Source organism: Psammomys obesus, unplaced genomic scaffold (assembly GCF_907164565.1).
Source record: "Psammomys obesus unplaced genomic scaffold, mPsaObe1.curated_primary_1811, whole genome shotgun sequence".
Classification (NCBI taxonomy): Eukaryota; Metazoa; Chordata; class Mammalia; order Rodentia; family Muridae; genus Psammomys; species Psammomys obesus.
The window spans coordinates 12,299,323-12,313,777 of NW_026585644.1; the positions used below are offsets into that span (position 1 = coordinate 12,299,323).

Consider the following 14,455-nt stretch of genomic DNA (forward strand, 5'->3'; position numbering starts at 1 on the left):
TATTTTTTTAGTTTGTCTGAGGAAGAGTGTTTCCGGGAGACAAACTATAGTAATGTTGCCTTGAGACAGTCTCGTGTAGCACAGACTAGCTTTGAACTCCCTATGAAGATGAAGATGACCTTAGACTTCTATCTAGGCCTCTTGGGCACTAGGTGTATCTGGTTTTCTACAATGGTAGGGATTGAACACTATAGCATAGGAAAGGAGTAATAAAACTTGGATCAACCAAGACTCCTGTGGTTTGAGAAAGGAATTATGGGAAGGAGAAAGCTGGGAGGTGGGGAATATCTAATTGGACGTTTAAATTCAGCACTAGCCTCCATCTGACTCATAAGCCCCATTTATGGAGAATAAACTAAGTATGTCTTGTCGATACTATTTAAAGAAGTGACCTACTAAGTATAATCTCAGAACATGGGAGATGACAGCAAGAGGACTAGCAGCTGCAGGCTATCTTGGATACATAGACATTTCAAAGCTGACCTGGGATACAGGAGACTTGTGTCTTAAGGGGAAAATAACTGAGCTAAGTCTGGGCATGGTAGTGTATAATGTATAATCCCAGACTCAGGAAGATGAGGTCAAAGAAGTACCACAAATCTTGAGGACCTTTGGGTTACAAAGGAAGATCTTGTGTTGGAAACACCAAGCCAGGGAGAAAGGTCAATGGTAAGGGGAACATTTGGCCAACACGTAGGAAGTCCTATGTGGACACTCCAGTAGCAGGGGGAAGGGGGGGGGGGGGGGGGGGGGGGGGGGGGGGAGGGAAGAGCCAAGATTTTACATGTGGCCAGCTGCAGATATGACGGTATACAATTTGAATATGACCAAATTCATTTCCTACTAAAGCAAAATCATCCATATTCCCAGAAGAAATATTTTAAAATATATATTTATATAATACAATATCAAAAAAGTTGAGAATATATTCAAAATTAATGTAAATATGTTGGGAATTGGTTTGATGTTTGTATATTGTTGCCCGGATACACCTATTGTTGTTGTGTAAACCTACCTGATTGGCTGATTAAATGGCCTATACCTGGGCAGGGCAGAATGGGGTAGGTGTGGCTAAGGTTTCCCAGGCTTTTGAGGACAGGAGAATAATGGGAAGGAGATGGACCTAAGAGAGGAGGAAGGAGGATGCCATAATGGGTTGGGTGGAGAAGGAACCGCATGGGCTGGGAGGAAGGACTCCAATATTGGCGTGAAAAGGCCTAGGTGAAGAATACAAGCAAGTATATTGGGATTATGGATGGAAGGTAGAACAGATGAGGATGTTTAAGGTGGGTGGCAATGGATGGGGGCTGGGAGATGGATGTTGACATTATTGAGACAGTGTAAGCGAAATGTCTGCCCAGCACAAGGTAAATAAGGCAATATAAAATCTAAAACAACATAAATAGAAAAACCTAGAAAATTTTATCAAGCTTCAAAGAAACAAATGCCAACACCGAAATGATCCAGACTCCAGAAATTACGTCCTCAGTGATATAAAGGGAAAAAAAGTTTAGGCAGCTATAAAAAACAAGTAAGTAGAAATTTTAAATAAAAAAAAATGTGTTTTCTGAACTTTAAAATGACTGGACAGCTTCAATAAAAAAGATCTATTACAGAGGAGAAAAATCCTGACTCGATGCATTCAACAGAAATCCACCTAGAGAAGAGAAATAGAACAACTAAAAAACAACTAGACTTCTGAAGCAGGTATAGAAGGTCTCTATTGCTAACCAGAGTCCTGTAAGAAGAGAGAGGATGAAGCATAAATTCTATTCAGAGGAGAAAAGAACTCCATAGTATCCAAATCATGAAAAGCATAAATTTGTAGATTTGGGAAAATCGCCACTCAAGTAGAATAATTTTGAAGAGAAATATGCCTGGGTATATAAAAATCAACCACTGAAAATCAAATATACAGAGCAAAGCTTGAAAATCGTGCTGGGGAAGGAGGAAAATTACAAACGGGAATGTAAAGGCTAATGTCTCATTAGAAAGCAGAGAAGACAGAAAACAATGGAGCAGTAGGTTTAAAGAACTAAAAGAAAATAAGTCTCTAATTTTAGTAAAAAGATTCTTCTAGACACTACAATAAAAATATTTCTAAGTGGAGGGGAAGGAAGTTTATTGCTATAAGATTCACACATCGGTCCCAGCAAATTTCAAATCAACTGCAAAATTCTCCAAGGCAGCCTACAACAGGCCACCCCAGGTGTTCCTTCAAAATCTGTACCCTAGAGGTCTCCTAAGCTGCTAGTCCCAAGTGTGAAACAGATGTCCCCCAGCCTGCTTTTTATCATCATTCCAATGACCATCATTCCAGCTTACTACCCCTACCCCAACAAAGACATCCCATTTTCAGCAGGAGGCAGCAAAAGAAGAAATTATATTGTCCCTTAACCACAACAAAAAAGGTTTAAATGTTAATTCTCAAACCTGGGACAAAGGCCCCCAGGCCTCTAGCATCCTTCAGTTTCTATCTGTTATAGGGTCTTCCTGGCTGGCATATGGGGTCAGAGGCATCCTAAAGTTCTGGTCCTTCCCTCCTTACAGCTTCTCTGATCCATACAAAACCCAATCATTTTGGTTTCTTGGCCTCTTTACCTCCTGGCTCCTGGCTCTCCCCTTTCCCTTCTCCTTACATGGCCCAGTTCCACCAGCCAGACTTCAGATGCCTCTGGCTGTTTCTCCTTCATGTCTACACTAAACTTTCTCCTCCACCACAAAAAAGATAATGTAGAACAAAAATAATATAAAAGAAAATTGAAGTCTTTAAGGACAAATGTATAGCATAGTTAAACGTAAAAAATTTGTTCAATAAAACATTTTAGTTTTAAATGGATATGCTTAAAAACAAAAATATATGTATAGCACTGCCTTAAGAGATTTATAATAAAGATAAAAATGTGTGTCAATAATTACAATAATTATGAGTTCTTTTTTCTTTCTTTCTTTGTTGGGGATGGAACCTACTGTTAGTTCACAAGCCTATGCACTAGCCCACTCCAAGGTTGCCTAGCAACATTAAGTCATCACCTGCCACCACAAAGTGTGTGTGACCAGCTGTGTGTGCACTAGATATAAAGTACCAGCCCATCACTGCACACTCTCTCTGACTCGGTTTCTCTCCCCCATCTGACTTTCTCTTTCTGAGTGCCCCATCATCCCCCTCCTTCTCTTCTTCTATGCTCTCTCACTGTCTCTTTCTATTTCTCTATTTTTCTGTCTCTGTGCCCATACAATTAAATCTCTTCATACCAAATCTGTTGTGCATAGCACTTTAAGATATATTATTATAGCCAAGACCTTGCACATGCTGGGTAAGCACTCACAGAACTATACCCTCTGCCCAACTTTCTATAACTTTATATGACATGATAAAATAGAAATTCTAATATTTAGAAAAAATATATATGATAATACAGATAGAAATCATTAAGGAATTACACCAAAGGGTATAACTAAGCTTCAGTGAAATAATAGAATTCAAACAGAGAACTCTCTGTAGAGGATTGTAGAATGCCAGAAAAACACTTAAAGAAATTCTCAACGTCCTTAGCCATCAGGGAGACGCAAATAAAAACGACCCTGAGATTTCACCTTACACCCATCGAATGGCTAAGATCAAAAACTCACGTGACAACACATGCTGGAGAGGCTGTGAAAAAATGGAAACCCTCCTGCACTGCTGGTGGGAATGCAAACTTGTACAACCACTTTGGAAATCAATCTGGCACTTTCTCAGACAATTAGGAATAGTGCTTCCTCAAGATCCAGCTATACCACTCCTAGGCATATATCCAAAAGATGCTCAAGTACACAACAAGGACATTTGCTCAACCATGTTTGTAGCAACTTTATTCGTAATAACCAGAACCTGGAAACAACCAAGATGTCCCTCAGTTGAGGAATGGATACAGAAATTGTGGTACTTTTACACAATGGAATACTACTCAGCAATCAAAAACGAAGAAATCATGAAATTTGCAGGCAAATGGTGGAACCTAGAAATGATCATCCTGAGTGAGATATCCCAAAAGCAGAAAGATACACATGGTATATACTCACTTACATAGACCTATAAGATAGGATAAACATACTGAAGTCTATACACCTAAAGAAGATAAACAAGAAAGAGGACCCGGGGTAAGATGATCAATCCTCACTTAGAAAGACAAATGGGATGGACATTGGATGTAGGAGAAAACAAGTAACAAGACAGGAGCCTACCACAGAGGGCCTCTGAAAGACTCTACCTAGCAGTGTATCAAAGCAGATATTAAGACTCATAACTAAACCTTCGGCAGAGTGCAGGGAATCATATGAAAGAAGAGGGAGTTAGTAAGACCTGGAGAGGACAGGAGCGCCACAAGGACCAAATATATCAGGGCACAGGGGTCTTTCATGAGACTGTTTCTCCAACCAAGGACCATGTATGGATATAACCTAGAACCCCTGCTCAGATATAGCCCATGGTAGCTCCGTATCCAAGTGGGCTCTCTAGTAAGGAGAACAGGGACTATTTCTGACATGAACTCAATGGTGAGCTCTTCAACACCCCTCCCCACCCCCAGGGAGGAGCAGCTTTGCTAGGCCACAGAAGAGGACATTACAGCCAGTCCTGAAGAGACCTGATAAGCTAGGGTCAGATGGAAGGGGAGGAGGTCCTCCCCTATCAGTGGACTTGGAAAGGGGCAGGGAGTAGATGAGGGAGGTAGGGTAGGATTGGGAGGGAATGAAGGAGGGGGCTTTGGCTGGGATACAAAGCAAATAACCTATGATTAATATAAAAAATAAAAATTTTAAATTAAAAACAACAACAAACAAACATCTAGAAGACAGAAAGGAGGAAAGGGAAAAGAGAAGCAAATTCTAAACAGTGTTCTACCTACATAAAAACTAGGTAAAAATTACATTGATAATGAGCTAAATACTCCACAAAAAGCAGAGATTACTAGCACAGACAAAAGAACAAGGTTCAGCTATATACTGTCTGTAAGAGATGCACTTCAAATGTAGACACAGACATTCAAAGCAAATTTATAGGAAACATATGCAAACATGAGCATACATAGACTAGATTAACTAATTACTGTTAACACAGGATGCCAAGCAATAAGCTAAAGAGAGATATTTTATAACAGTAAAAGTGTCACCATGGTATGTACTCACTTATAAGTAGATATTAGTCATAAAGTACAGTATAACCATGATACAATCCATAGACCCAAAGAAGCTAAGTAACAAGAAGGGCCCAAGGAAGGATGCTTGAATGTCACCCAGAAAGAATAAAACAGACAACTGAAATAGAAATAGACTGAGGAAGGGAACTGGGTGGGAGAAAAAAAGGGTGGGAAGGGGAACAAAGGTGGGAGAGAGGGGTGGGAATCAGGTGCGGGGAGAGCAGTAGTGAGGAGTAAGGATGGGAGAGAGAATGTAAATCTTTAGCGGGAGGGCATCTCTGGGAAGGGAGAGGCTCCTGGGAGTTTATGGGGATGCCCTTAGCTGAGACTCCGAGGTGTGGGGGATATGGAGACTGAAGTGGACAATCCCCTTTAGCCAGGCTAGACTTACAGTGGAAGGAGGGGAACACCAACCCACCCACAAAACCTTTAACACAAAATTTGTCCTGCCTACAAGAAGTGTAGGGATATAGATGGAGTAGAGATTGAAGGAATGGCACACCAATGGCTGGCTCAACTTGAGATCCACCCCATGGAAGAGAGCCAACCTGTCACTATTAATAATACTCTGCTATGCTTGCAGACAGGAGCCTAGCATAACTGTCTTCTGAGAGGCTTTATCCAGCAGCTGATGGAATCGGATGCACAGACTGACAGCCAAAGAGTAGGTGGAGCTGGGGGAGTCTTGTAGAAGAGTGGGAGAAAGGATTGAGGGAGCCAGAGGGGTCAAGGAACCTACAAGACCTACAGAGTCAACTAACCTGGGCCCATACTTGCTCACAGAGACTGAACTAACAATCAAAGAGAATGCATGGGCTGGACCTAGGCCCTCTTACACATCTGTAGCAAATGTGCAATTGGTCTTCAAGTGGGTCCCCTAACAATTGGAGTGGGGTGGTGACTCTGCTGCCTGCCTTTGGATCCCTTTTTCACTAGCTGGGCTGCTTTGTCTGGCCTCAGAAGGAGAGGATGCACTTAGTCCTGCTGAGACTTGATGTGCTAGATGGGCTCTCTGAGGAGAAGGGGGTACAGGGGAAGGAAAATGCAAGGGTGGAATTGGAAGGAGAGAAGCGAGGGGTCTTCGATTAAGCTGTAAAGTGATTAAATCATTGAAAAAGGAATAATGATAAATACATACATAACAGACCTTTAACAAAACAGTCACCAAGACTTTCAAAATTGAAAACACACGAATTGATAGAATTAAAAGAAGAAATAAGCAAGGTTTATATTTAGAAGATTTTTACTGTCCCTCAGCAATTGATAGAACACACGAAGTGTCAGTAGACATGGAATGTCCTAACACTTGTTATTAACTTGACTAATGATATGACAGTACAGTAAGTATACTGGGTACAGAGTTAAAGACAAACCACATTCCAAGCTAGAAAAACCACATATATGTGCAGCCCTCCCCACATCCAAAATACAAATACACACAGACATGTAAAGTCCAAGTCAGAAAACAGACATTAAATTTCTAAGAACAAGCAGCAGCAAAAGCCTGTTTGCTGAGAGCAGTTAAGTTAGAAATCAGCAAGGCACATATGACAGGAACCGTGGGGGGGGAGACGGGGGACTTCTAAATAATTCATGATTGAAGGAAGAAATCAGAAAATAAAATTTCAAAATTACTGAAGCAGAATGAAGATAAAAGCACAAATGATCAAAATTGTGGTGCTTCAAAGTTTAAATGTCTCTTTTGGCTATTACACAGTCAAAAAACAAAAACAAAAAGCTGAAAAAGCAGAGCACCTTCTACAGAGGATGAAGCCCTGAGCTTGGGTCTCCAGTATCCGTGTAAGAGCTCGGTGTGGGAGCATGTGTCTGTAACTACAGTGCAGGGTGTAGGGAATAGGGCTGAGGACAGGAGGATCTCTGGGCTTCACTGGCCAGCCAGTCTAGCTAATGGCTGGGCTCCAGGCTCAGGGAGAGATTCTGTCTTTAAAAATCAAGTAGATGAACTGGAGAGATGGCTCAGCGGTTAGGAGCACTGGCTGCTCTTCCAGAGGACTGGATTTGGTTCCCAGCAATTACTGGCAGCTCACACCTGTCAGTAACTCCAGTTCTAGAGAACTGACACCTTCTTTTGGGCCCCATAGTTTCTGGGTTCCCTGGTTTTTTGGTTATTTAAAAATAACAAAGTTTATTAAACTCTAAAGATTAGTATAAAAAATAAAACATATCAACATTATAAAATGAAAAGACAGGCTATCACTAAGAGTTCTACAATACTGACGAACAGTATGTGACTCTTAGGCAAATTATGCAGACAAATTAGAGAGTTAGATGAACAGACAAGTAAGTACCTGGCAAGTCACAGTATCAGAACTCATTCCCAAATAAATAAATGACCCAAATGGTCATCTATCTATTAAACAGTTAAATCTGTAGTCATAAATCTTCCTACAAAGAAAGTGCAGCTCAGATGGCGTCAATAATGACACCTATCATTGGGAGAGGAAAGGCACACAACATAAAAGCCTTCTAAACCCATTTATTTATTTTTTTAAGTTAGCGCATCTCAGATTACAAAGTTTATTGTTTCCATGTTTGCTTGTATATTCCACAAGCCCCTCATACACAGATTGCAGAGATGTGCTCAGGGATATAGATCTAAACCCATTTATTAAGACCAGTAGTTGATAAAAGAATACGGTAGTGATGAAGAAATGTATATATCAATATCTTTTATGGATAGAAACATAAGTACTCTTAACAAAACTCAAGTAAACCAAACCCAGGAGTATACAACAAGAGTAATACATGTCAAGCAAGGGGCTTTTGCATGAGATTTAAAGTAAATTACTATACTGTAGTTCATGAACAGAATAAAGGGACAAAACTGCACTATTAAACTTAAACACTTCAAGTGTTTAAGAATAAACTATTTAATGTGGCAATAACACCAATAATTTAAAACTTTCAAGAAATTAGAAATAAAGAATGTTTAATTTAGCAAAGGTCATCTATGAAAAGTTAGAAACTAACATTATTACATTATGAACCTTATAGCTACTACTACACTTAAAATAATAATATATGAATTATTTCTTTCTGGTCAGGAACCAGTTTTCAGGGCTCACTAGCTCAGTTCTATTCAGTATGTGACTAGTGGTCATAGCCAAAAAAATGATGTGGAAAAACAGCACAATTAACAAAAAGGAAAGAAATCAAAATCTCAGCCTAAATAAAAAATAGAAACCTTGACAGCTGGGTAAGGCTTCCACTGAGGACAGTGAGAAATGAGAGTGGGGGACAGAAAGCACACTGGGGAATGTCATCATATCAAAGACAGGCATGGATAAATTAAAGGAAACAAAAGGAGATCACATTACATTCCATATGTTTTCTACAAAGCAGCAAAGTATGTTATATATTTAAAAGATTTTTCCCCAAAATAGCCATGATTATAAAAATATCAGAGCCTCAACAATCTGGAATATTCCCTTAGAGAACATCAAACCCACACAATAAAAAAAGATGTGAAGCTTTGCCATATATAACTGTGGCAACACATTCACTATCTGCAATGAGACAAACTCAACCAAAAATGGATCAGAATAACTGTGCCAAAGTGATTAAATGCCATTAAATGCTATCCCCATGGCTGTTAGGGTACAATGGCTCTGTGTTTATCAGAAAAAGTTAGCTAGCTCTCACGAGAAGACAGAGGATGGTATGTAGCACAGAAACGATGACCATCTGTTCCCTGCTGCCATCCAACAATTGCGGAATCTTCAGGTTTGTCATACTGGTCCAGTTTTACAATATGATAATCAATAGTTTTGAAAACTTTTACTAAAACCAGTTATTTCACTGTGGCAGCTTCCATAATATTTAGTAATGAGATGAGCACACTGGGGAAAAATGACAGAAAAATAGCAGGTGTCTCCTCTCATCCTCGACAAAGCAGATCTCTGCACAGGTGAACACATGTCACTGCTCTGCTGCCAGTGAGGCTGCAGCCACAGAACCTATGGACAATACTCGATTTCCACATCTCCCACCCTGTAAGTTTGTGACACATTCTCCCAATGTCACTCTTTCCTCAGTCCTTCTCTGGATGCGTTTTTCCTGCTGTTTTATTGTTTTTTTGTAGACCTTCATCTCCACATCATCTTTATGATCTAAATCCAATCTAACAGTTTACATTTGTTATGTAGTAGTCTACCCATTTTGTATTAGAAACAAAAAAATCCTCACTGCCATAAGCCTGATAAACAAGAGGTCTTACTGGATCAGAAGACACGTGCTGCTGTGCCATGCCCCCGTGAGTCAGTCACTATCCCACCATTACTTACTGATGCCCCATAACAGAGGCCTGAAACCGAACAACCTGGGCACTGCATCTGGCCAGCTATAATCTTGGTCACATTAATCTGCTCTCCTTGCCTTAGCTATCAGGTTTCTAAAATGCTACTGTAGCAAATGGGCACAGTGCTACATACCTGTGCACATGACTGGGAAGTGGTGGTGCAAAATGAAGGATGTCTGTTACTGTTAAAAGAATTTTTAACTTGGTTGATATTAAAAGAGTTTTCTGTAATAAGTACTTAACCCCCGATTCTCACACAAAAATTAATGTAAAAGTTGGGCAAGGTGGTGGACATTCCTGTGGTCCCAGCACAGAAAGGAAGAGGCAGACAGAGGTCACCAAGTTCTACCAGCCTGATCTACACAGTGATTTCCAGGCCAGCTAGAGCTATACAGTGAGCTGCTATCTTAAAACAAAAACAAATAAAATCCTACTTTTCAAGTACTTGAAAAGAGGAATATTTTTCTTTGTATATGTTAAAGTGAGAACATACTCTAATTTTGCATTTCCCTACAGGTTTATTTTGAAGAATGATTTCTAAGCCTTGGCATTTCTGAAAATTGGGACTGGATCTAGGCTGTGGGTTGACTGCCCTTTACATTACAAGATGCTTAGTTCAAGGCCTCTCCAACCCCTAGATGCCTATAGCATCTTACTCTGAGTTATGACAACACCAAATGTCTTCAGTACTGTTAAACACCACTTAGGGGACAAGTCATTGGGTGGGGAACCACTGCTTCGGTATGTTATTAGGATCTGCTACAAGATACAGGAAATACTACAAAAGGTCGTGCCTCTTTATATGCAACTGTTTAAAGTCAAATGCAATCTATACAGAGCAGAAAAGCCCATTTTTAAATTCTAGAAAATAGACACAGAATTACCTCTTCTCCAGAACAATTATCAATAAGCAACTTTTGGCATATATAGATTGCTCTGAATTATTCTGAAAATAATTTTCTAGTTAGCCAAAACACCTTAAAACCACTTTGATATATATACAAAGCCAAAGATTAAATCCAGTTACCTTTAGGGCTGACATTATAGTTTGCTCAGCTGCTGATGAGAATGAGCTCTGGCTGGCAACCACCTACAACAGAGTTTCGATGAAGAAACTTAAGTCATTTATTTTGTAGACACTACTTTTAGCCATAATGTGATAAGACTTCCCAGAACATAATTAAAATATTATCATTGCTTTTTAGTAGTAATACATCATACCTGTTTTAAAAATTAAGTTACGAAAAACTACTTTTATGTATAAGACAACAGGACATTTTACAGTGGAAGCATTAGGAATTCAATTTTGCTGATAAGGTAAAGGTCAGAAGATCACCATATTTACTTATTTCTTTTAAAATGTTCACTTTTTTTGGCTGACTATTATTATCACAAATATTTAAAATACAAAGGCAGATGTTTCTATTTCTAAAAATCAGTATGAATATCAATAAAGATAGCCTAACCAGAACCATACTAATGGATTCTGGTGCATTAGAGATATGACTAAGGGAAATGAAACATGCACCCTTAAATGTTTCTTGTCGTTTTATTTTCTGAAACCTACCTGCTAACTCTTCAGATTATCTCTCATTTAATCTATCAAATACATATTTCAGAAGCCCAAACTCAAAAACGAACTTTTAACAATTACCCAAAATTATATCACATGAAAATTCATGCTAAAGACCACATTTTGATTTTTGTTTTGAGGTTTTTTCTTTTGCTCTTTTGTTTATTCATTGGGTCTTGCTATGCAGCTCAAGCTGGCCTAACTCCCAATGCGTTTCTGCCTTAGCCTCCCTCCCCATTGCTGTGATCACCAGCATGCACCAAACTTGTCTTAGAGGTTCAGCTTCCTTCAGGCCTTCTAAATATTTATCTTTGGGAAATAAAGATAAAAGTTACCTTTGTTACTGATTGGTGCAACTTAAACAGGGAATTCACCACTCCTACATTTCTCTTCTGTCCTTCAGTGAGAGGCCCGATCACCTGGCTTGCATCTCCTTGAGTAGAGAGCTGTAAAAATTCAACATACAAGACATTACCAAGACGACGGCTCGCTTTATTTATTTAGCCGGCCAGGAGAAAGTGCAGATTCTACTGACAAAGAGAATCTTAAGTAGGATTATTCAGGTCACATTAAATAAAGCTTTGGGCTTGAGGCACAAGAAATCTCCAGAGAAACACCTCAATGTGTAACTCCAATTATTCTTCCTAAGACCATCTCTTTTAATACTTCATGGCTGATGGGCCCTTTGAGGGACGTATGCCCAAATGCCTCATGTGTCCTGTCATCTGATACATCACCAAAGTAACCTAGCACTAGCAACTGTCAATAAGCTTTGCTAAATTCAAACATTCAAATAAGCAATAAATTTAAAAGTAAGGGAAGACAGAACATAAACCTTGTGCCTATTACATGGACATCTTACTCCAAGAAAATGAGTTATGGAAAGAGGTAGTCAACTGTCTTATTAAAGAAAATGCCAATGAATATATTATGTGTGTGCAAGCAATAGGAAGTAATATTCAGAACTTCCCTTTTCTCACCTTTACATCTAAGTACATGGCATTAAGGGAAAAGGAAAGGACTGCTTTATTAATCCACAGCAGTTACAGCTTAGGTTTAGGGAAAAACCCTGCATAGTACCCATTCTCATGATGATTCCATGAGAACTACAGTCTAATTCTCTATCACATTATTAACCAAAATTACACCTGACCAGGCTGTAACATAGCTCACTTCAGAGCTGACACATATCTCAAGCATATAGAACATTGGCTTTTTAGGAGACAGAACTGATAGCATCTCCCTGCTGCTCTATACTACAAATGAACCATGAGAAAAAACACTAGTACTTTTTCTTTCTTTTTTTTAGCTACTCATAAATATATATTCTCAAAATAAAATTGAAGCTCTTACTATTTCTTTGTGTGTATGTATATGTGTATGGGTTAAATTTTTTAAATGGATTATTTGGTTTGCTGGTGTTTAATTTCTTGAGTTATTTATATATTTTGGATATCAGCCCTCTGTCAGATGTAGGGTTGCAAAAATCTTTTCTAAGTCTGTAAGCTGTCGTTTTATTCTGTGGACAAAGTCCTTTGCTTTACAGAATCTTTTGAGTTTTATGAGATCCCATTTATTTATTTTTTAATTAATTTATTTTTATTGATTATAGTTTATTCACTCTGTATCCCAGCTATAGTCCCCTCTCTCACTCACTCCCAATCCCAATCTCCCTCCCTTATCTCCTTTCATGCTCCTCCCCAAGTTCACTGGTAGGGGAGGTCCTCTTCCCCTTCCCTTAGACCCTAGCATATCAGGTCTCATCAGTACTGGCTGCATTGTCTTCATCAGTGGCCTGGTAAAGCTGCTCCGCAATCAGAGGAGGTGATCAAAGAGCCAGCCACTCAGTTCATGTCAGAGACAGTCCCTGTTCCCATTACTAGGGTACCCACTTGGAGACTGAGCTGCCATGGGCTACATCCACGCAGGGGTTCTAGGTTATCTCCATGAATGTCCTTGCTTGGAGTATCAGTCTCAGAAAAAACTCCTGGGCCCAGATTTCTGGAGCTCCTGTCCGTTCCAGGTCTTTCTAGCTCCCCCTTCTTTCTCAAGTTTCCCTGAACTCTGCCCAAAGTTTGGCCATGAGTCTCAGCATCTGCTTTGATACCTTGCTGGGTAGGGTCTTTCAGTGGCCCTGTGTGGTAGAGTCCTGTCCTGTTCCCTGTTTTCTCCTTCTTCCTATATCTGTCCCATTTGCCTTTCTGAGTGAAGATTGATCCTCTTACCCAGGGTCCTCCTTCTTGCTTAGCTTCTTTAGGTGTCAGATTTTAGTATGTTTATCCTATACTATATGTCTAATATCCACTTAAATGTGAGTTTATACCATGCATGTCTTTCTGCTTCTGAGATACCTCACTCAGGAGGATCTTTTCTAGTTCCCACCATTTGCCTGCAAATTTCATGATTTTCTTGTTTTTAATTGCCAAGTAGTATCCCATTGTGGAAATGTCACAATTCTGTACCCATTCCTCCATTGAGGGACATGTGGGTTGTTTCCAGATTTTGGCTATTACTAATAAAACTGCTATGAACATGGTTGAGCAAATGTCCTTGTTGTATACTTGAGCATATTTTACATATATGCTAGGAGTCGTATAGCTGGATCTTGAGGAAGCACTATTCCTAATTGTCTGAGAAAGTACCAGATTGATTTCCAAAGTGGTTGTACAAGTTTACATTCCCACCAGAAGTGGAGGAGGGTTCCCCTTTCTCCATATCCTCTCCAGCATGTCCTGTCACTTGAGTTTTTAAACTTAGCCACTCTGATGGGTGTAAGGTGAAATCTCGGGGTCATTTTGATTTGAATTTCCCTGATGACTAAGGACATAAAGCATTTCTTTAAGTGTTTCTCTGACATTCGATATTCCTCTATTGAGAATCCTCTGTTTAGACCTGTACCCCATTTTTAATTGGATTACTTGATTTGTTGCTGTTTAATTTCTTGAGTTCTTTATATATTCTGGATATCGATCCTCTGTCAGATATAGGGTTGGTGAAGATCCTTTCCCAGTCTATAGGTTGTCATTTTGTTCTGACAACAGTGTCCTTTGCTTTACAGAAGCTTTTCAGCTTCATGAGGTCCCACTTATTGATTGTTGCTCTTAGAGCCTGTGCTGCTGGTGTTCTGTTCAGAAAGTTGTCTCCTGTGCCAATGAGTTCAAGCCTCTTCCCCACTTTTTCTCTAAGAGGTTTAGTGTGTCTGGCTTTATGTTGAGGTCTTTGATCTACTGGGATTTTAGTTTTTTGCAGGGTGATAAATATGGATCTATTTACATTTTTCTACATGTAGACATCCAGTTAGACCAGCACCATTTGTTGAAGATGCTTTCTTTTTTCCATTGTATGGTTTTGGCTTCTTTGTCAAAAATCAAGTGGCTGTAGGTG

General features: G+C 39.5%; 1 protein-coding gene across 1 annotated transcript in view; it reads right to left on the bottom strand.

Moving 5' to 3' along the window:
- The window catches only part of Cog5 (component of oligomeric golgi complex 5), a 279,550-nt gene that overhangs the window by 37,617 nt on the left and 227,478 nt on the right, over positions 1-14,455 (bottom strand). Inside the window, exons 15-16 of the mRNA XM_055624641.1 lie at positions 11,407-11,517; positions 10,526-10,588 (exon numbers count right to left, since the gene is read on the bottom strand). Coding sequence (XP_055480616.1) covers positions 10,526-10,588; positions 11,407-11,517 — 174 coding nt within the window. The remainder of the gene's footprint in view (positions 1-10,525; positions 10,589-11,406; positions 11,518-14,455) is intronic.